This window comes from Zonotrichia leucophrys, chromosome 29 (assembly GCF_028769735.1).
Source record: "Zonotrichia leucophrys gambelii isolate GWCS_2022_RI chromosome 29, RI_Zleu_2.0, whole genome shotgun sequence".
NCBI lineage: Eukaryota > Metazoa > Chordata > Aves > Passeriformes > Passerellidae > Zonotrichia > Zonotrichia leucophrys.
Genome location: NC_088198.1, coordinates 1,142,079 through 1,165,725, shown reverse-complemented (window position 1 = coordinate 1,165,725; position 23,647 = coordinate 1,142,079). Strand labels below are relative to the sequence as shown.

The 23,647-nt window shown below is 46.5% G+C and overlaps 2 protein-coding genes across 2 annotated transcripts in view; one reads left to right on the top strand and one right to left on the bottom strand.

The window, feature by feature from the left end:
- Positions 1–986: 986 nt before the first annotated feature.
- LOC135459045 (inhibin beta C chain-like) lies at positions 987–7,715 on the bottom strand. The gene is made up of 3 exons (XM_064734649.1): positions 6,723–7,715; positions 4,696–5,188; positions 987–1,230 (listed from the first exon to the last, which is right to left on the bottom strand). Exons 1-3 carry the CDS (start codon positions 7,477–7,479, stop codon positions 987–989), a joined length of 1,494 nt encoding a protein of 497 aa, XP_064590719.1. The 5' UTR covers positions 7,480–7,715.
- A 1,838-nt stretch (positions 7,716–9,553) lies between these two features.
- Positions 9,554–23,647, top strand: part of R3HDM2 (R3H domain containing 2) — a 99,926-nt gene continuing 85,832 nt past the window's right edge. Inside the window, exon 1 of the mRNA XM_064734620.1 lies at positions 9,554–9,660. The gene's annotated coding sequence lies outside the window, so the exon portion shown is untranslated. The remainder of the gene's footprint in view (positions 9,661–23,647) is intronic.

Here is a 23,647-nt window from a genome sequence, read left to right as displayed (position 1 = left end):
AGTCCTCTGCCACCCTGGGTCTGTCCTGTGCCATCCTGGGTCTGTCCCGTGCCAGGAGCACTAAGGATGTGCCAGGGAATGACAGGGCACACACGTGCACACCACTGGGAGTCTCTATTGAACACTGGGGTGCCTGAAGAGGGAGACAATTCCTCCCCCGGGTTGATTTCCCTTTTCTCTCCCTCCTCAGCCTCCCTGCACCCGGGTGGGACCGTGGGGTGACCCCTGCCCTGCGTCCTCACCAGTCCCAGCAGCACTGGGTGGGACTGATGGAGCAGACAGACAGAGGGACTGTCCTGATACGGGTTCTGCAGCATCCAGAAGAAGTCCGTCAGTCCCTCAGTCCATCAGTCCATCAGGAGAAGTCCGTCAGTCCCTCAGTCCATCAGTCCATCAGGAGAAGTCCATCAGTCCGTCACTCCCTCAGTCCCTCAGTCCGCCAGTCTGTCAGGAGAAGTCCGTCAGTCCATAAATCCATCAGTCATTCAGTCCATCAGTCTGTTAGTCCGTCAGTCCATCAGTCCCTCAGTCTGTCAGGAGAAGTCCTTCAGTCCATCAATCCCTCAGTCCCTCAGTCCGTCAGTCCGTCAGTCCATCAATCCGTCAGTCCCTCAGACTATCAGGAGAAGTCCCTCAGCCCCTCAGTCCCTCAGTCCATCAGTCTGTCCATCCATCAGTCCCTCAGTCCATCAGTCCCTCAGTCCGTCAGTCCGTCAGTCCCTCAGTCCCTCAGCCCCTCAGCCCCTCAGTCCATCAGTCCGTCAGTCCGTCAGTCCCTCAGTCCATCAGTCCATCAGTCCATCAGTCCCTCAGCCCCTCAGTCCTTCAGTCCATCAGTCCCTCTGTCCATCAGTCCGTCCGTCCAGCCAGGAGGAGCTGGGAAGGCGCACCCCCATCCCATCCCATCCCATCCCATCCCATCCCATCCCATCCCATCCCATCCCATCCCATCCCACCCCATCCCACCCCACCCTCTCCCTCCCCGCTCAGGTGCAGCCACAAGCATCCACGATCATGTCGGGGATGTCGGTCTTGACGATGTTTCCGTCGCGGTCGTAGTAGAGCAGCGAGAGCGGGCGGCGCCGCGTGGGCACGCAGCAGGAATCCACGGCCGCCGCCGCGCTCGCCGCCTTGACGCGGTTGAGCACGGCCGTGTGGAAGGAGGCGGCCAGGCCGGGGACGCCGGCCATGTGCAGCGGGCACAGCCCCGAGCAGTAATTCATGTGGTACCTGAGGCACAGGAGAAATTTTACGGGGTGGAAATCCGTTTGGATTTAAGCGAAATGTACGTTTTTTTGAGTTGAGTCTCTGGGGTTGGAAAACATAGCTGGGAATCTACAAAATTAGAGTGTTTTGGGAAAGCTGCAAGATGCAGGCCTCAGACACAGCAGAGCTAAGCAGCAGCCATGAGATAGGTCAGCCGAAAAATTACTTAAACTGTAGAAAAGCAAAGGCAAATAGAACAATGGTCTGTGTATTAACGCTTGTCTGAATAGCTCTCTAAGCTGCAGAAAGTTTATCTAGCAAGATATTAGGAAAGTTAAAGCTTAATAATGGAGCTCTGTGTGTTGTGTTTAAGACTCACAAGCAGGTATTGTATTGGAAATAAGCAAGCATTGTTTTAACCAAAGGTACCTGTGCTTATGGTGATTGGATAGAACTGCTGTCAATGTGCTTTTGCTTTGGGTGATTGGTCAAAAAAAGGTATAAAGTGAGTTGTAACATTAAGTTCTTTGTCTGCTGCCTGGAATGTGAGCTGGTGGCATCTTCCCATTGTCATAACCATGTAATGGGACTGATGCTGAAAAATAAAACATGTATGTTTGTTATTACAGCGCTGGACACATGACGTGATTTCTATCCTTAAAATGACATGTGTACCTCTGGGAACTTCAGGTCCCTTTTTATCCCCCTCTCAAATACACATGCATGCAATTTCACAATAGGTTCACACATATTCATTTTTACGAATTTTGCGTGACATTTGCCGCTGGTTCTTCTTTATCAGAAAGAATTCCTAGGCCAGGCTGACCTGCTCTCACAGCAGTCTCTCTTTATCACCCTCTGTCTCCCCCCCTTATCTCTGTCCTTCATTCAAGCAGTTTCCCCTGAGCCTAGGCCTTGCAGTCACATTATACAGACTTAAAGATGCACCTTTCACCTAAATCAAAATGGATTTCTGCTCTGGAGAATTTCTACTCAGTTTCCCTTGAGCCTAGGCCTTGCAGTTGGGCTACACAGACTTAAAGATGCACATTTCACCCAAATCAAAATGGATTTCTGCTCTGGAGAATTTCTACTCAGTTTCCCCTGAGCCTAGGCCTTGCAGTCGGGCTACGCAGACTTAAAGATGAACATTTCACCCAAATCTAAATGGATTTCTGCTCTGGAGATTCTCTATCAGTTTCCTGGCCTAGGCCTTGCAGTCAAGTTATACAGACTTAAGACGCCATTTCACCCAATCTAAATGATTTCTGCTCCGGAGAATTTCTACTCAGTTTCCCCTGAGCCTAGGCCTTGCAGTCAAGTTATACAGACTTAAAGATGCACATTTCACCCAAATCTAAATGGATTTCTGCTCTGGAGAATTTCTACTCAGTTTCCCCTGAGCCTAGGCCTTGCAGTCAAGTTATACAGACTTAAAGATGCACATTTCACCTAAATCAAAATGGATTTCTGCTCTGGAGAATTTCTACTCAGTTTCCCGTGAGCCTAGGCCTTGCAGTTGGGCTACACAGATTTAAAGATGCACATTTCACCTAAATCAAAATGGATTTCTGCTCTGGAGAATTTCTACTCAGTTTCCCCTGAGCCTAGGCCTTGCAGTCAAGTTATACAGACTTAAAGATGCACATTTCACCCAAATCAAAATGGATTTCTGCTCTGGAGAATTTCTACTCAGTTTCCCCTGAGCCTAGGCCTTGCAGTCACTTTACACAGACTTAAAGATGCACATTTCACCCAAATCAAAATGGATTTCTGCTCTGGAGAATTTCTACTCAGTTTCCCTTGAGCCTAGGCCTTGCAGTCGGGCTACGCAGACTTAAAGATGAACATTTCACCCAAATCTAAATGGATTTCTGCTCTGGAGAATTTCTACTCAGTTTCCCCTGAGCCTAGGCCTTGCAGTTGGGCTACACAGATTTAAAGATGCACATTTCACCTAAATCAAAATGGATTTCTATTCTGGAGGATTTCTACTCTGTCTCAGCCTCACAAGCATTTCAAGCTTTTGTTTTCAGGTTTTCTCCGTGGACAGTCATTGGAGTGGACCTACCAGAGGACTCCCAGAAGGTGACAAAAGATTGCACAAGATTGGACAGTGAGAACTTTGTTATTGGGGGCGACAACAAACACCCATGGGGATTGAGGTGGCTCCCATGGCCATCGAAGGGAACACACCCAACCTCATTCTCCTGGCGCGCTGTCCACGGCTGTCGCAGACAACTTGTGTGAAAGAATTCTTTCTGATGAAGAAGAGCTGGCAGCAAATGTCACGCAAAATTCATAAAAATGAACATGTATGAACCTATTGTGAAATTGTGTGCATATGTATTTGAGAAGGAGATAAAAAGGGACCTGAAGTCCCCAGAGGTACGTGTGTAATTTTAAAAGAATGATTCCCACATGCTGTAATAAACATACTGGCTTTACAACTTTCACAAAAAAGTTGTGGAGTTTTGTTTATCTCCACAAAACTTCACAAAAGTTGTGGAATTTTGATTATCTCCGCAAAACACAGGTACCATGCATTTGAGGAGGAGATAAAAAGGGACCTGAAGTCCCCAGAAGTACACGTGTCATTTTAAAGGAACGATTCCCACATGCGTCCACGTGTAATAAACACACTGGCTTTACAACTTTCACAAAAAAGTTGTGGAGTTTTGTTGACTCCACAAAACACAGGTACCAGCACTGTGGTGCCCATCTTGTCCCTTTCACAGCCTATTGTGAAATTTGAGGAGATAAAAAGGGACCTGAAGTCCCCAGAGGTACGTGTGTCATTTTAAAAGAATTATTCCCATGTGGTCCAGTGTTGAGTTAACATATTGGCTTTACAACTTTCACAAAAGTTGTGGAGTTTTTTTATCTCCACAAAAACACAGGTACCATGCATTTGAGGAGGAGATAAAAAGGGACCTGAAGTCCCCAGAGGTACGAGTGTAATTTTAAAAGAATGATTCCCACATGCGTCCAGCGCTGTAATAAACACACTGGCTTTACAACTTTCACCAAAATTGTGGAGTTTGGTTGACTCCACAAAACACAGGTACCAGCATCGTGGTGCCCATCTTGTCCCTTTCACAGCCTATTGTGAAATTTGAGAAGGAGATAAAAAGGGACCTGAAGTCCCCAGAAGTACGCATGTAATTTTAAAAGAATGATTCTCACATGCATCCAGCACTGTAATAAATATACGGGCTTTACAACTTCCACAAAAAAGTTGTGGAGTTTTGTTTATCTCCACAAAACACAGGTACCAGCACCGTGGTGCCCATCTTGTCCCTTTCACAGCCTATTGTGAAATTTGAGAAGGGGATAAAAAGGGACCTGAAGTCCCCAGAGGTACACGTGTAATTTTAAAAGAACGATTCCCACATGCGTCCAGCGCTGTCATAAACACACCGGTTTTACAACTTCCACAAAACTTCACAAAAAAAGTTGTGGAATTTTGATTATCTCCGCAAGACCTACCCCTCGGGCTGGATGATCCAATCCTCCCAGCCGATCTCCTTGAAATCCACGAAGAACTCCCGGCGGCAGCACATCCGCGGGTCCGCGCCGCAGTCGGCGCCGCGCCGCCGGACACGGTGGGCAGCCCTGGAACGGGCTTTGGCCACCACGAAGGGCCGGTGGGAATCGCCGTGGTGGGATGGCAGAGGGGACCCGCAGCCCTCTGGCAGCTCCAGGTGCACCGTGAGCAGAGGGGTGTCCCGGGTGAAGAGGTTCTGCGCGGCTGCTCCGATGTCCAGCGTGGTCCAGCCGGGTCTCTGCACCTGCAGCCGGGTCTCGCTGCTCACGGTCAGGTTTGGAAGGGCTGGGTCCGGCTGGAGGAGCCTGATGGTGACAGGGTGGGTGCCAGGGGATGGCCAGAACAGGTACAGCGAGGCCTGGTGGATCTCAGTGCTCCTGGACAGCTCCGGGGAGAAGTGGAAATGGAGGCGGACGCTGCGGGGAGTGGAGGGTCCTGCGCAGAGAAGCAAGAGCGGGGTCAAGAGTGAAGGGAAATCCTGACCCAGCCCTGTTGTGGTGTTGTGAGGGTCCCCAAGGTGAGGGGGGAGATGAGAATTGACTCCAAGTTCTCAGAAGGCTGATATAATATAATTAATATAATATAATATAATATAATATAATATAATATAATATAATATAATATAATATAATATAATATAATATAATATAATATAATATAATATAATATAATATAAATTACATTACATTATATTAAGTTATATGATATTATATTAATTATATGTATTATATCATATTATATCCTATTATACCATATTATATTATATACAATGTAATGTAATGTAATGTAATACATATATTATATCATATCAATCATATTGTATTATATTATACATATTACATTACATTATAATTTATTTATCATATCATATCATATCATATAGCATCATATCATATCATATAATCATATAATGTCATATTATATTATAAGAAAATGATATATTAAAACTATACTAAAGAAAGAGAAAGGAGCTGTATTATATTATATTATATTATATTATACTATATTATATACAATGTAATAGAATACATATAATATAATGTAATGTAATGTAATACATATATTATATCATATCAATCATAGTGTATTATATTATACAAATTACATTACAATTTATTTATCATATCATATCATATCATATCATATCATCATATAATGTCATATTATATGATAAGAAAATGATATATTCAAACTATACTAAAGAAAGAGAAAGGAGCCATCAGAAGGCCAGACAAGAATCAGAATAAAAACTGGTGACAAACTCAGAGAGTCCAGGACAGCTGAACTGTGGTTGGCCATTAATTAAAAACAACCACACGAGACCAATCACAGACGCACCTGTTGCATTCCACAGCAGCAGATAACCATTATTTATATTTTTGTTTATATTTCATATATTTAATAATATTGTTTATATTTCATTTCTGAGGCCTCTCAGCTTCTCAGGAGAGAAATCCTGGCAAAGGGATTTTTCAGAAAATGTGTCTGTGACAGTTCAGGATGCGCTGTGAGATGGGGTCACCAAGGAAAGCTGTCTGTGAGAAATTGAATACTTTTTTCCCAGTGGCGATATTTATTTTTCTTTTCAGGAGCCCTGAGTGTGTTTTGGGGAGTTTTCTCCTTGCAGAAGCAGCAGATTCTGGAGTGAAATGAGGCACCCACTGCTCTGGGCGGGATGTGGAGGCACAGCGAGCTGTGCAGCTCCATCCCCACGCTAGGAGCCGACAGAAAACCGAGGCTAAAAAATCCCATTTTAGGAAAACGTGGCCGTGCCACCCCTTCACCTCCAGCACAAGGGGAGGCTTCAGCCCGAGTGGCCAACAGGTGCCACGATGGAGCAGCGCATGTGCCACCCTCCCATCCGGGCAGCTCCGAGGGTGTCCCCGCTTCCAGCAGCGGCGTCCCCGCACCCGGCCCTGCCCCGCACCTCCCTCCGCCGGTGCCCCAAACCCGCAGGATCCGCCCTCACCGGGCTCAGCAAAGCTCAGCAGCTCGTACTCCTGCAGCGCCGTCCCGCCGCCGTCCCGGGGCGTCCCGGGGGTGTCATCTTGGATCATCCCGGGGGTGCCGGATCCATCCTGGAGCACCCCGGGGATGGCATCGCGGGGCATCCCGGGGGTGGCGGTGGCATCCTGGATCATCCCGGGGGTGGCGGATCCATCCCGGGGCGTCCCGGGGGTGCCGGATCCATCCCGGGGCATCCCGGGGGTGGCATCGCGGATCATTCTGGGGCTGGCATCCCCGTCCCGGACCATCCCGGGAGTGGCGGATCCATCCTGGATCATCCCGGGGCTGGCATCGCGGATCATCCCGGGACTGACATCCTGGAGCATCCCGGGGCTGGCATCCCGGATCATCCCGGGGGTTGCAGCCCCGTCCCGGACCATCCCGGGGGTACCGGATCCATCCCGGACCATCCCGGGGGTGTCAGATCCATCCTGGAGCACCCCGGGGGTGGCATCGCGGGGCATCCCGGGGGTGGCAGCCCCGTCCCGCAGCATGGCACGGAGCGCGGTGAGCAGCGAGCCCCGGGACGGCGGCCGCGGCACGCTGGGCCTGCCCGGTAAGCGGAGCTTGGCCAGGATGCTCTGCTTGGCCAGAGCCAGGAGCGCGTCCCGCTGAGCCCCGGGGGCCAGCGAGGCCACCCCGCACACCGGGCACCAGCCGCCCTTGGCACCGGCCACCCGCGGGAGGCTCAGCAGGAGGAGAAGCACGGTCAGCGACATCCCCGGTGGCGGGAGGTGACAACGGGAGCGACGCCCGGCAGCGTCCGAGCAGCAGAACGGGAGCACGGAGAGGAGCGGGGCTGAGCCGGGAGCACCGGGCTCGTTCTCCCGACGCGGCCGCGAACATTGGCTGATCCGGGCGAGATCAACGCCCCCGAGCTCCGCCGGAGCCGCCCGGGCACAGCGGAGCCGCCGCTCCCGTTAAGGTGGAGCGGGGCCGGTGGGGCTGGGGCTGCTCGGGGGGGACATTGGGGACACCCCGGTGTCACCTCGGTGCCATCCCGGTGTCACCTCGGTGCCATCCCGGCCCGGTGCACCGGCAGAGACGCGGTGAGGACTCCCAGGGACACCGGGAGGATCCTGGAGGGACACGGAGTTGGGGGGTCCCCGAGGGTGGGGGATCTCTGGAGGTCAGGGAAGGGGATTTTGGGGGGTCGAGGGGTCTTTGGGGATCTCTGGAGATGGGAAATGCCGGTCAGTGGGAGATCCCCGAGGGTGGGAGGATCTCTGGAGGTCAGGGAAGGGGATTTTGGGGGGTCGAGGGGTGGTTGGAGGTGGAGAAATCTGAAAATGGGAGATCCTCACCAGTGGGGGATCCCTGAGGGTGGAGAAATCTCTGGAGGTCAGGGAAGGGGATTTTGGGGGGTCGAGGGGTGGTTGGATGTGGAAATACCTGAAAACGGGAGATCCCCACCAATGGGGGTTCTCTGGAGGTTGGGGATCCCCAGAGAATAGGATTTGGGAGGGTCGAGGGGTTCGTTGGAGGTGGAGAAATCTGAAAATGGGAGATCCTCACCAATGGGGGGGTCCCCGAGGGTAGGGGGATCTCTGGAGGTCACGGAAGGGGATTTTGGGGGGTCAAGGGGTCTTTGGGGATCTCTGGAGGTCGGGGATCCCCAGAGAAGGGGATTTGGGGGGGTCGAGGGGTGGTTGGAGGTGGAGATGGGAGATCCCAACCCATGGGGGATCCTCAGAGAAAGGGAATTCCAGGTGGATCGGGGTTCCCTGGGGGATGAGGGGTGTCCAGAGATGTGGGGTTCCCGGGGATGGAGAATCCCCGGGGAATTTGGGCTCCTGGGGATGTGGGACCCCCGGGGAAATGTGGGATCCCTGGAAAATTTGGGACCCCTGGGGAATTTGGGATCCTGGGGACGGAGGGTCCTAGGGGCTCTGGCATTCCTGGTGATGCAAGATCCTCGGGGAAATGTGGGATCCCTGTGGAATTTGGGGGTCCCTGGTGATGTGGGATCTTGCAGGATGTGGGATCTCTGGTGATGTGAGACCCCAGGAGAGGTGTGGGACCCCTGGGGAATTTGGGGTCCCTAGAGAGAAGTGGGAGCCTTGGGGACATGTGGGACCCCTGGGGAATTTGGGGTCCCTGGTGATGTGGGATCTTACAGGATGTGGGATCTCTGGTGATGTGAGACCCCAGGAGAGGTGTGGGACCCCTGGGGAATTCGGGGTCCCTGGAGAGAAGTGGGAGCCTTGGGGACATGTGGGATCCCTGGGGAATTCGGGGTCACTGGGCACATGTGGGACCCCTGGAAAATTTGGGATCCCCGGGGATAGAGGATCCTGGGAGCTGTGGGATCCCTGGGGAATTTGGGACTCCCGGGGAGATGTGGGACCCCTGGAAAATTTGGGATCCCAGGGGACGGAAATGTGGGGTCACTGGGCACATGTGAGACCCCTGGGGAATTTGGGATCCCTGGGGAATTCGGGACCCCGCGCTCGGAGGACCCCGGCCCATGCGGGACCCCCGAGGGGGCGGAGCTATACCTGATGGGCGGAGCCTGTCGTTAGCCCCGCCCACCGCCCCCCGCCCCTTTCCATAAAAGGCGCCCCCTCTCCCTCCGCGCCGCCAGGGGGCGCCCCCGCCCCTCCCGCGTAGCGTCCCTCCGGTTGCCACAGCAACGCGGGCGCAGCGGGCGCACGATGATGACGCAGCGCGCACGGCGCGTTGACGCAGCGCGCACGCCGCGGGGGAGGGGCCGCCTCCTCTTTCCCTTTTTTTTTTTTCCCGTTTCTTTCCCGTTTTTCCCCGTTCCGCTCACCCCCCCCTCCCCCCCCTCCCCATCCCCATCCCGCCCCACCCCGCAGGGCTGGCCCAGCCCCGGCCCGGCCCGGGGTGGCGGCGGCGGCCCCGCGGCGCAGGGCCCGGCGCGGCGCGGCCCGGTCCCGGTAAGTGCGGCGGGGGCGGAGGGGGGGGGAGCGGGGCTGGGGGCACCGGGGCGATCGCGGGGCAGCGGGCACGGGGGGGGGTTCTCGGGCCGGGGCTGCTCCGGGAATGGTGCCCGGGGAAGGTTCCCGGCCCGGGGATGGTTCCCGGCATGGTTCCCGGGATGGGTCCCGGTCCGGGGATGGTTCTCGGTCCGGGGATGGTTCCCGGAGCTGCTCCGGGGGATGGTTCCTGGACGGGGTTCCCGGCTCGGGAATGGTTCCCGGGGATGGTTCCTGCCCCTCTCGGGGTCGCTCGGTGCGGGCTCCGTCCGGCCCCGGTTCCCGTCCGGCCCCTCTCGGGCTCCGGCTCCGGTTCCCGGTCTTCCCTCTCGGGCTCCGGTTCCCGTCCGGCCCCGGTTCCCGTCCCGCCGCTCTCGGGGTTCGGCTCCGTCCCATCTCCGGCTCCGGCTCCCGGTCTCCTCTCTCGGTACCCGGTTCCCGCCGTGCCCGTCTCGGGGTCCAGCCTCGGTTCCTGTCCCGCCGCTCTCCGGGTCCGGCTCCCGCCGTGCCCCTCTCGGTGCCCGTTCCCGCGGTGTCTCCGCCGCTCCCGGCGCTTCCCGGGGGCTCTCCCGGAGCCGCCGCCCCGGGCCCGTGAGCGGAGCACGTGGAGCCCGAGAGCCGCCGGTACCGGGGGCGGGGGCGGTGCTGGGGTGTCCTCAGGGACAGCGTGGGTGCTCTGAAACGCTGTCCTGGGAGGGATTGCCCTTTTCCTGGAGACGTTTCCCATTTTCCTGGAGATGTTTCCCATTTTCCTGGAGGCGTTTCCCCTTTTCCCGGATGTGATTTCCCTTTTCCTGGAGATGTTTCCATTTTTCCTGGATTTGTTTCCCCTTTTCCATGAGGCGATTCCCCTTTTCCTGAATGTGATTCACCTTTTCATGGATTTGTTTTCCCTTCTCCTGGAGATATTTCCCCTTTTCCTGGAGATGTTTCCCATTTTCCTGGATGCGATTCCCCTTTTCCTAAATGTGATTCCCCTTTTCCTGGAGATGTTTCCCCTTTTCCCGGATGCATTTCCCCTTTTCCTAGAGGTGATTTAAACCAAAAGAAAACCTCAAATTTCCTGGATGTGATTTCCCTTTTCCTGGAGATGTTTCCATATTTCCTGGATTTGTTTCCCCTTTTCCATGAGGCGATTCCCCTTTCCCTCTATGTAATTCCCCTTTTTCTGGAGGCAATTCCCCTTTTCCTGGAGACATTTCCCCGTTTTCCTGAATGTGTTTCCCCTTTTCCCGGATGTGTTTCCCCTTTTCCATGAGGCGATTCCCCTTTTCCTCGATGTAATTCCCCTTTTCCTGGAGATGTTTCCCATTTTCCTGAATGCGTTTCCCCTTTTCCTGAATGATTCCCTTTTTCCTCAATGTGATTCCCCTTTTCCTGGAGACATTTTCCCTTTTCCCGGATGTGTTTCCCCTTTTCCTGGAGGTGATTTAAACCAAAAGAAAACCTCAAATTTCCTGGATGTGATTTCCCTTTTCCTGGAGATGTTTCCATTTTTCCTGGAGGTGTTTCCCGTTTTTCTGAATGTGATTCCCCTTTTTCTGGATGTGTTTCCCCTTTTCCATGAGGCGATTCCCCTTTTCCCAGAGATATTTCCCCTTTTCCTGGAGATGTTTCCCATTTTCCTGGTGGTGATTCATGATTCCCCTTTTCCCAAATGCGTTTCCCCTTTTCCTGAATGATTCCCTTTTTCCTCAATGTGATTCCCCGTTTTCCTGGAGACATTTCCCCTTTTCCTGGAGGTGATTTAAACCAAAAGAAAACCTCAAATTTCCTGAATGCGTTTCCCCTTTTCCTGGATTTGTTTCCCCTTTTCCATGAGGCGATTCCCCTTTTCCTGGATGTAATTCCCCTTTTCCCAGAGATATTTCCCCTTTTCCTGGAGATATTTTCCCTTTTCCTGGATGTGTTTCCCCTTTTCCTGGAGGTGATTTAAACCAAAAGAAAACCTCAAATTTCCTGGATGTGATTTCCCTTTTCCTGGATTTGTTTCCCCTTTTCCATGAGGCGATTCCCCTTTTCCTGGAGTTATTTCTCCTTTCCCTGGATGTATTTCCCCTTTTCCTGGAGATGTTTCCCCTTTTCCTGGAGTTATTTCCCCTTTTCCATGAGGCGATTCCCCTTTTCCTCGATGTAATTCCCCTTTTCCTGGAGACATTTCCCCATTTTCCTGGAGTTATTTCCCCTTTTCCCAGATGTGTTTCCCCTTTTCCCGGATGTGTTTCCCCTTTCCTGGAGATGTTTCCATTTTTCCTGAATGTGATTCCCCTTTTCCTCAATTTGTTTCCCGTTTTCCATGAGGCGATTCCCCTTTTCCTCTATGTAATTCCCCTTTTCCCAGAGATATTTCCCCTTTTCCTGGAGATGTTTCCCCTTTTCCATGAGGCGATTCCCCTTTTCCCAGAGATATTTTCCCTTTTCCAGGGATTTATTCCCAACCTGGGATCTCCCAGCAGCGGGGAAGGTGCTGCTTTGGAGGGGTCTGTGCTGCTGGGATCCATTAAAAAAGTGAATTTTTTGGGGGTTTTTTTGGGTTTAAATCCTGGAAATCCTCACAGGAATTCTGATTTTGGCACCTGCAAAATTTGGGCTGAGGGTCAGAGTTGTCCCCTGGTAATTAAAGTGTTAATTAAAGCATCTTCAGGTCTGTTTGAAATGTGCTGGTAGAAATTCCTGAGTGGTTTGGTTTGGTTTTTTTGGTTTAAATCGTGGAAATCCTCACAGGAATTCTGATTTTGGTACCTGCATAGTTTGGGCTGAGGGTCAGGGTTGTTTCTGTCCCCTGTCAGGAGCTGATGGTAATTAAAGTGTTAATTAAAGTGTTAATTAAAGCATCATTGGGTCCGTTTGAAATGTGCTGGTAGAAGTTTTTGAGCATTTTTTGGGGTTTTTTTGGGTTTAAATCCTGGAAATCCTCACAGGAATTCTGATTTTGGCGCCTTCAGGAGTTTGGGCTGAGGGTCAGAGTTGTCCCCTGGTAATTAAAGTGGTAATTAAAGTGTTAATTAAAGCATCTTCAGGTCTGTTTGATATGTGCTGGTAGAAATTTGAGGTTTATTTTGGTTTAAATCCTGGAAATCCTCACAGGAATTCTGATTTTGGCGCCTTCAGGAGTTTGGGCTGAGGGTCAGAGTTGTTTCTGTCCGCTGTCAGGAGCTGATGGTAATTAAAGTGTTAATTAAAGTGTTAATTAAAGCATCATTGGGTCCGTTTGAAATGTGCTGGTAGAAGTTTTTGAGCATTTTTTGGGGGTTTTTTGGGTTTAAATCCTGGAAATCCTCCCAGGAATTCTGATTTTGGCACCTGCAAAATTTGGGCTGAGGGTCAGAGCTGTCCCCTGGTAATTAACGTGTTAATTAAAGTGTTAATTAAAGTGTTAATTAAAGCATCCCTGGGTCTGTTTGATATGTGCTGGTAGAAATTTGAGGTTTTATTTTGGTTTAAATCCTGTAAATCCTCACAGGAATTCTGATTTTGGCACCTGCAGGAATTTGGGCTGAGGGTCAGGGTTGTTTCTGTCCTTGGCAGGAGCTGATGGTAATTAAAGTGTTAATTAATGTGTTAATTAAGGCATCATTGGGTCCGTTTGAAATGTGCTGGTGAAAGTTTGTGTGAGTTTTTGGATTTTTTTGGTTTAAATCCTGTAAATCCTCACAGGAATTCTGATTTTGGCACCTGCAGGAATTTGGGCTGAGGGTCAGGGTTGTCCCCTGGTAATTAAAGTGTTAATTAAAGTGTTAATTAAAGCATCCCTGGGTCAGTTTGAAATGTGCTGGTGGAAATTTGTGTGAGTTTTTGCATTTCTTTTTGGGTTTAAATCCTTGAAATCCTCACAGGAATTCTGATTTTGGCACCTGCAGGAATTTGGGCTGAGGGTCAGAGTTGATCCTCTGGCAGGAGGTGCTGTAGATGAGTTGATGGTAATTAATAAAAGTGTTAATTAAAGCATCCTTGGGTCAGTTTGAAATGTGCTGGTAGAAATTTGTGTGAGTTTTTGGATGTTTTTTTGTTTAAATCGTGGAAATCCTCACAGGAATTCTGATTTTGGTACCTGCATAGTTTGGGCTGAGGGTCAGGGTTGTCCCCTGGTAATTAACATGGTAATTAAAGTGTTAATTAAAGAATCCTTTGGTCTGTTTGATATGTGCTGGTGAAAGTTTGTGTGAGTTTTTGGATTTTTTTTTGGGTTTAAATCCTGGAAATCCTCACAGGAATTCTGCTTTTGGCACCTGCAAAATTTGGGCTGAGGGTCAGAGTTGTCCCCTGGTAATTAAAGTGTTAATTAAAGTGTTAATTAAAGTGTTAATTAAAGTGTTAATTAAAGCATCCCTGGGTCAGTTTGAAATGTGCTGGTAGAAATTTGTGCTTCAGCTTCTGCTGAGAAGAAACATCACCAAAATCCTCGGTGCTCCTTCCTGAACAATTTAATTTAAATTAATTTAAAATTTTTGCCTTCCATTTGGGTTCCCTGGCTCAAATCTGAGCTCACTCTCTTTTAATTTAAATTAATTTAAAATTTTTACCTTCCACTTGAGTTCCTGGGCTCAAACCTAACATGGGCTCTACTTCCCTCTCTCTTAATTTAAATTAATTTAAAATTTTTGCCTTCCATTTGAATTTCCTCACTCAAATCTGGGCTCCACCTCTCTCTCTCTTAATTTAAATTAATTTAAAATTTTTGCCTTCCATTTGAGTTTTCTGGCTCAAATCTGGGCTCCACCTCTCTCTCTCTTAATTTAAATTAATTTAAATTTTTTGCCTTCCATTTGGATTCCCTGGTTCAAATCTGAATTTCCAAGTGTAGGAAATGAATTTATAGAGAATTCTCCAATTCTCCAAACCTATGTACAAACCTTGAGATAAAAAATGCTCATTTAGAAATGCCATAAATAAAATATTGTAGAAAGTGGAATTACATGGTGAAACTTTAAACCTTTAAATTTTTTGAGCTTTAAAAAATTTTGAGCTTTAAAAAAAATTGAATTTTCAAGTTTTTCAGCTTTAAAGTTTCGAATTTTAAAGTCTTGGGCTTTAAAAAAATTTAAATTTTAAAGTTTTGAGCTTTAAAATCCCTCCCAACCCAACCCATTGCAGGATTCCCTGCTCAGAGGGACTGACCTAGATGGGAATAAATTGATTTTTCTTTTTTTTATTTTTCTTTTTTTTTTTTTTTTTAAATTTTTTTTATTTTTCTTTTTTTTTTTGATTTTTCTTTTTTTTGATTTTTCTTTTTTTTTATTTTTCTTTTTTTGATTTTCCTTTTTATTTTGTCTGAATTCCTGAGGGAGGAGCAGTGGGGACACCGGATCCCCCCTTGGTTCCTCTTTTAGCTCTGCTGCCATTTGTGCTGCTAAATTTAATTTTCTGCCATTCCAAACCCTGATTTTATGTGGGAGAGGTGCCTAAATCGCTGTTCCCAGCCTCGTTATCTCAATTAAAATTAATTAAAAACCAGAATTAATTAGAATAAATTGATTTTATTTGAATTATTTGCTGCCATTGTATTGCTAAATTTAATTTGCTGCTATTCCAAACTCTGATTTTATGTGGGGGAAAGTGCCTAAATCACTCATTGAAAGTGCCTAAATCGCTGTTCCCAGCCTTGTTATCTCATTTAATCTGAATTAAAAACCAGAATTAATTGGAATAAATTGATTTTATTTGAATTATTTGCTGCCATTGTATTGCTAAATTTAATTTGTTGCCATTCCAAACCCTGATTTTATGTGGGGAGAAGGTGCCTAAATCACTGCTCCCAGCCTCGTTATTTCATTTAATCTGAATTAAAAACCAGATTAATTGGAATCAATTGATTTGGTTTGAATTGATTGGAATAAATTGGATTTTATGAGGGGGAAAGTGCCTAAATCACTGCTCCCAGTCTCATTATCTCATTTAATCTGAATTAAAAACCAGATTAATTGGAAAAAATTGATTTTATTTGAATTATTTGCTGCCATTCCAAACCCTGATTTTATGTGGGGGAAAGTGCCCAAATCACTCATTGAAAGTGCCCAAACCACTGCTCCCAGCCTCGTTATTTCATTTAATATAAATTAAAACCCAGATTAAATTGGAATAAATGGATTTATGTGAATTATCCTCAAGGAGGAGGTGGCTGCCCCAGGAAATTTGGAATTTTGCCAAAATTCCGAATTTCCGAGCAGATTCAGGAGCTCCTCTCCCGCCTCAGTCACTCCCTGGGTTATTCCCAGATAATTTGGAGCGGGAGCAGAGCTTGGCACCTTGAAGACTTTTCAAAAGTATTTTTTTATTTGGGTTTTTTGGCTTAAAAAATCCCGATTTTGCCAATATTCAGAGCTGCTGCTGCTTCCTCTCCTTTCCTCTGCCAAGCTGATTTTCTTGCTTTAATTTTTTTTCCCAAATTTTCATTTCTGGTTGGATCCAAAGGCTTGAAACCCAAATTTTAAAATGTTTTCATGTTTTTTTGGGGAGGATGTTGAGCCTCTCACTGTGGCTGCAGGAGTGGAAATCCCAAGGGAATAAAAAATGGGAAAAGTGTGGGGAAAAGAAGGGGAAGGAAAAGGGAAAGAGGGAAAGAGGAAGGACGGGAAACAGGGAAAGGGGATGAGGAAGGAAAAGGGAAAAGGGGAAAGGGAAAAAGAGGAAGGAAAAAGGAAATGGGGAAGGGGAAGGAAAAGGAAAAAGAAGAAGAGGAAGGGGAAGAAAAAGGGAAAGGAAAGAGGGGAAGGAAAGGGGAAAAGGGGAAGGAAAAGGAAAAAAGGGAAAGAGGAAGGGGCAGGAAAAAGGGAAAGAGGATGAGGAAGGAAAAGGAAAAAGGAAAGAGGAAGGGGCAGGAAAAAGGGAAAGAGGATGAGGAAGGAAAAGGAAAAAGGGGAAGAAGGGGAAGGGGAAAGGAAGAAGGGGAAGAAGAAGGGGAAAGAAAAAGGGGAAAGGGAAGAGGAAGGAAAAGGAAAAAGAGGAAGAGGAAGGGGGAAAAGAAGGGGAAGAAGGAGAAGGGGAAGGAAAAGGGAAGGGGAAGAAGAAAGGGAAGAAGTGGAAGGGAAAGGGAATGGGGAAGAAGAAGGGGAAGGGGAACGGGGAAGGAGAAGGGAAGAGGAAGGGGAATGGGGAAGGGGACAAAGAAGGGGAAAGAGAAAGGGAAGAACAAAAGAAATAACGGGAAGAAGAAGGAGAGGGGAAATAGGAAGGGGAAGAAAAAAGGGGAAGGGAAGAGGAAGGAAAAGGAAAAAGAAGAAGAAGAAGAGGAAAGGGGAAATGAAGGGGAAGAAGGCAAAGAGAAGGGGAAGGAAAAAGGAAAGGAAAAGGGGGAAGGGGAAGAAGAAGGAGAAAAGGAAAGGGAAGAAGAAGGGAGGAGCAGGGGAAGAAGAAAGGGAAGAAGGGAAAGGGAATGGGGAAGGGAAAGGAAAAAGTAAAAGGGGAAAAGGAGGGGAAGGGAGAGGGGAAGGGGAAAAGGAAAAATGAAGGGGGGGAAGAAGGGAAAGGGGATGGGGAAGATGAGGAAGAAGAGGAAGGGGCTCCATCCATCCCTGCCCCACCCGTGCCAGCCCAGCTGGGGCTGTGGGCACATCCCCGGTGCCCTGAGCACCAACATCCCCCGGGAGCCCCAAATCCCACAGGAACAGAACCCCAATCCCACAGGACCCCAATCCCACGGGAGCCCCAAATCCCACAGGAGCCCAAATCCACAGGAACAGGACCCCAATCCAGGAGCCCGAATCCACAGAGCCCAATCCCGCAGGACCCAATCCCACAGAGCCAAATCCACAGGAACAGGACCCAATCCCACGAGAGCCCCAATCCCACAGGAGCCCTAAATCCCACAGGAGCCCGATCCACGGACCCAATTCCACAGGAAGACCCCAAATCCCACAGGACCCCAATCCCAGGGAGCCCCAATCCCACAGAAACCCCAAATCCCACAGAAGCAGGACCCCAATCCCACGGGAGCCCCAAATCCCACGGGAGCCCCAAATCCCACAGGACCCCAATCCCACGGGAGCCCCAATCCCACAGAACCCCAAATCCCACAGGAGCCCAATCCCCCAGGAGCAGGATCTGCGTCTCCTGCAGGCTGAGTCACTGCTGCTCCTCCTTTTTCCCAGAAAAATTCACAATTTTGGGTTCCCTTGAGTGTGGGCAGGCCCGGCCCACTCAGCACAGCAGCTCCCTTCAATTTCTTATTTTATTTTATTTTTTTTAATGAACTTTTCCAATGGTTTTGCTCTTGCTTTGACAATTTATTTTTTTTTTTAATCTTTGAGGAATTAATTCCTCCCGAGCTGAGTTTAGACACAAAATTCACTTTGTTTGGGAAGGTGTTATCCCAAAATTGACATTTCTGAGGCAGGAAATTCCATGAGGAAATGGGATTTTGTTCGAAGGACTGGGAGCTTTGAGCCCAATTTGACCCAAAAATGGCAAAATTTTGGGTTTTTTCTCCTCCAGGTTGGCTTCAGACGTGGAATTTTTGGCAGCATTTGTTCTGCTTAGACCTGAACCCCTCACTGAGCTCCCAAAATGAGGAAAAATCCCAAATTCCCACCGGGGAGAGAGCAAAAATTCCATTTTACCAGGGAATTTTGGAATCTCAGGATTCCAAAAAATTCCAATTTTGGTTTGGGAGGGACCTTAAAGCTCCTCTCATCATTCCCCTCTCAGGAAAACCAGGATTTATTTAAATGTTTTTTGGGAAAACTCAAAAATATTTATGGAAAACCTCTAAATCCAGAGTTAATAGGTTTTAAATTTTATTTTTCTTTATTAAAACTCACTCTGTATTTTCTTATTAATGGCAATTTCCCCTCTCAAAAATCCTTAGGAAATCAGGATTTAATTTCATGGTTTTTGGGAAAACCCAAAAATATTTATGGAAAACCTCTAAATCCAGAGTTAATAGGTTTTAAATTTTATTTTTCTTTATTAAAACTCACTGTGTATTGTCTATACAATTTTATTTCTCTCTATAAAAACTCACTCTGTATTTCCGTATGAATGGCAATTTCCTCTCTCAGGGAATCCAGGATTTATTTGAATATTTGTTGAGAAAACCCAAAAATAATTCTGGAAAACCTTTAAGTCTGGAGTTAATAGGTTTTAAATTTTATTTTTCTTTATTAAAACTCACTCTGTATTTCCTTATTAATGGCAATTTCCCCTCTCGAAAATCCTTAGGAAACCAGGATTTATTTTAATGTTTTTTGGGAAAACTCAAAAATAATTCTGTAAAACCTCTAAATCCAGAGTTTGTAGATTTTTAATTTTATTTTTCCTTATTAAAACTCACTGTGTATTTTCTATACAATTTTATTTCTCTCTATAAAAACTCACTCTGTATTTCCTTATGAATGGCAATTTCCTCTCTCAGGATTTATTTAAATGTTTGTTGAGAAAACCCAAAAATAATTCTGGAAAACCTTTAATCTGGAGTTAATAGGTTTTAAATTTTATTTTTCTTTATTAAAACTCACTCTGTATTTTCTTATTAATGGCAATTTCCCCTCTCAAAAATCCTTAGGAAACCAGGATTTATTTTAATGTTTTGTTGGGAAAACCCAAAAATAATTCTGGAAAACCTTTAATCTGGAGTTAATAGATTTTAAATTTTATTTTTCCTTATTAAAACTCACTGTGTATTGTCTATACAATTTTATTTCTCTCTATAAAAACTCACTCTGTATTTCCGTATGAATGGCAATTTCCTCTCTCAGGGAATCCAGGATTTATTTGAATATTTTGTTGGGAAAACTCAAAAATATTTATGGAAAACCTCTAAATCCAGAGTTAATAGGTTTTAAATTTTATTTTTCTTTATTAAAACTCACTCTGTATTTTGTCATTAATGGGTTAACTTGGGTTGCTTTGGGGTTTTTTTTTAGGATGCAGGAAGGGAGATGGAATCCTGAACAGTTCCCTACTTATATATATATATATATATATATATATATATATATATATATATATATATAATATATTCTGTGTATTCTATATATTTATATAATTCTCATAATTTAGTTTTTATTTTATATATTTATTCTTATATTTACATACATTTAATATATTTATATAATTTTCTAGTTTAATTTTTATATTTTTATTTTATATATTTATTTCTATTTCTATATTTAATAGATATTTATATATTGAATATATGTAATATTTATACAATTTTATATTTTAATATTAATTTTCATTTTATTTATATATTAATATTTTTAAAATATTTTACACAGCTATTTCAATATTTCGTGTTTAATATTTTTATTTTAATATTTTTATATATATTCTATATATATTCTATTTTAATTATATTTATATATTCCTTTTAAGTTTTATATTTTTATTATATATATTAATATATTTTTATATATTATATATTTTTAATATTTATATTTTTATAATTTTATTTTTATTGATATATTTTTATATTTTTATATATTATATATTTTTAATATTTATATTTTTATATTTTTATTATATTTATATTAATATATTTTTAATGATATATATTTTATATTTATATTGTTTTTATATTTTTATTTTATATATTTAGATAATTTTATATTTTTATATATATCCTATATAATTTATATTTATATTATTTTATATTTTTACATTTTTATTTATATATGTATTTTATTTATATATGTATTTTATTTATATATGTATATATGGTTTGTATATTTATATATATTTAAAATAGATCTCATATTTATCTATATTTAGCTGGAATTTTAGGTAGAATATTGGGACAGTTATGGGCGCTGAATGGAGGTGCCTGGGCGGCTGAATGTGGGGCAGCTCCGGGTTTGTGCTGCCCCCTCTGCTCCCTCCATCCCCATCCCATCCCATCCATCCCATCCCATCCCATCCCCATCCCATCCCATCCCATCCCATCCCATCCCATCCCATCCCATCCCATCCCATCCCATCCCATCCCACCCCATCCCATCCCATCCCATCCCATCCCATCCCCTCCCCATCCCCATCCCCATCCCCATCCCCATCCCATCCCATCCCATCCCATCCCATCCCATCCCATCCCATCCCATCCCATCCCATCCCTTGTGTGCTGCCCCCTCTCCTCATCCCACGGAGCAGCTCCGGGTTTATGTGCTGCTCCCTCCGCCCCATGGAGCAGCTCCGGATTTACGTTCTCCCCCCTTCTCCCTCCCCTCATCCCATGGAGCAGCTCCGGGTTTGTGTGCTGCCCCCTCTCCTCCATCCCACGGAGCAGCTCCGGGTTGTGCTGCCCCCTTCCCTCTATCCCCTCATCCTATGGAGCAGCTCCGGGTTTATGTGCTGCCCCCTTCTCCCTCCCCTCATCGCATGGAGCAGCTCCGTGTTTGTGTGTTGCCCCTCTCTTCCCTCCCCTCATCCCACGGAGCAGCTCCGGGTTGTGCTGCCCCCTCTTCTCCCTCCCCTCCGCCCCATGGAGCAGCTCCGGGTTTGTGTGCTGCCCCTCCGCTCCCTCCCCTCATCCCATGGAGCAGCTCCGGGTTTATGTGCTGCTCCCTCCGCCCCATGGAGCAGCTCCGGATTTACGTTCTCCCCCCTTCTCCCTCCCCTCATCCCACGGAGCAGCTCCGGGTTTGTGTGCTGCCCCCTCTCCTCCATCCCACGGAGCAGCTCCGGGTTTGTGCTGCCCCCTCCCCTCTATCCCCTCATCCCATGGAGCAGCTCCGGGTTTGTGCTGCCCCTCTCCTCCCTCTGCCCACGGAGCAGCTCCGGATTTACGTTCTCCCCCTTCTCCCTCCCCTCATCCTATGGAGCAGCTCCGGGTTTATGTGCTGCCCCCTCTCCTCCATCCCTCCATCCCATCCCAGCTCCGGGTTGTGCTGCCCCCTCTCCTCTATCCCATCCCATCCCATCCCGTCCCGTCCCGTCCCGTCCCGTCCCGTCCCATCCCGTCCCATCCCATCCCAGCTCCGGGTTTGTGTGCTGCCCCTCTCTTCCCTCCCCTCCATCCCACGGAGCAGCTCCGGGTTTGTGCTGCCCCCTCTGCTCCCTCCCTCTGCCCATGGAGCAGCTCCGGGTTTGTGTGCTGCCCCCTCTCCTCCATCCCATGGAGCAGCTCCGGATTTACGTTCTCCCCCCTTCTCCCTCTCCTCCATCCCACGGAGCAGCTCCGGGTTTATGTGCTGCCCCTCTGCTCCCTCCCTCCGCCCCATGGAGCAGCTCCGGATTTACGTTCTCCCCCCTTCTCCCTCCCCTCATCCCATGGAGCAGCTCCGGGTTTGTGCTGCCCCTCTGCTCCCTCCCATGGAGCAGCTCCGGGTTTATGTGCTGCCCCCTCTCCTCCCTCCCTCCATCCCATCCCAGCTCCGGGTTTATGTGCTGCCCCCTCTCCTCCATCCCATGGAGCAGCTCCAGGTTTGTGTGCTGCCCCTCTCCTCCATCCCAGGGAGCAGCTCCGGGTTTGTGTGCTGCCCCCTCCGCCCCACGGAGCAGCTCCGGGTTGTGCTGCCCCCTCCCCTCCATCGCATGGAGCAGCTCCGGGTTTATGCGCTGCCCCCTCCCGTCTCTCCCCTCCATCCCATGGAGCAGCTCCGGGTTTATGTGCTGCCCCCTCTCCTCCATCCCATGGAGCAGCTCCGGGTTTGTGTGCTGCCCCTCTCCTCCATCGCACGGAGCAGCTCCGGGTTTGTGTTTGATCCTCGCCGCGCTCGCTCTGTACTGCGGCATTGCTGCTGCTGAATGATTCATTCATCAGGGCTGGGGCTGAATGAGCCCGCCCTGGGCTGTCCCGAGCCATTGGCGCTGCGGGTTCGTGGGGGGCAGAGCCGTGGGGACACTGGGACATTGCTCTGGTGGCCCTGGGTGGCGCCAGAGCCTGCAGGGGCTCGGAGACCAGCGTGTATTAAATGTACTGTCAGAGAGTCTGTGATATATTAAATATACTGTCAGAGAGTCAGATTATCACATATTAAATACACTGTCTGGTGTGTTAAATATACATTCATTGAGTCAGACTATTATATATTAAATATACTATCATAGAGTCAATCATATATTAAATGTACTGTCACAGAGTCTGTGATATATTAAATATACTGTCATAGAGTCAGACCATCATATATTAAATATGCTGTCATAGAGTCTATCATATATTAAATATACTGTCATAGGGTCAGACTGTTATATATTAAATATACTATCAGAGAGTCAGATTATCATATATTAAACATACTATCATAGAGTTTATGATATATTAAATATGCTATCATAGAGTCAGACTATAATATATTAAATATATATTATAATATATTAAATATACTATCATAGAGTCAGATTATCAAATATTAAATATGTTGTCATAGAGTCTATGATATATTAAATTAAATATACTGTCATAGAGTCAGATTATCACATATTAAATACACTCTCTGGTGTGTTAAATATACATTCATTGAGTCAGACTATTATATATTAAATATACTATCATAGAGTCAATCATATATTAAATATACTGTCATAGAGTCAGGTTATCATATATTAAATACACTCATAGAGTTTATTATGATATATTAAATATACTGTCATAGAGTCTATGATATATTAAATATACTGCCATAGAGTCAATCATGTATTAAATATACTGTCATAGATTCAGACTATCATATATTAAATATACTATCTGATATATTAAATATACTGTCATAGAGTCTATGATATATTAAATATACTGTCATAGGCTATCATATATTAAATATACTATCATAGAGTCAGACTATCATATATTAAGTATATACTATCATAGAGTCAGTATAATTGATATATGATAGTCTGACTATGATTGTATATTTAATATATGATAGTTTATCACAGAGTCAGATTATCATATATTAAATACACTATCATAGTCTATGATATATTAAATATCCTATCATAGAGTGAGACCATCATATATTAAATATGCCATCATAGAGTCATATTATATATTAAATATACTCTTATAGAGTCTATG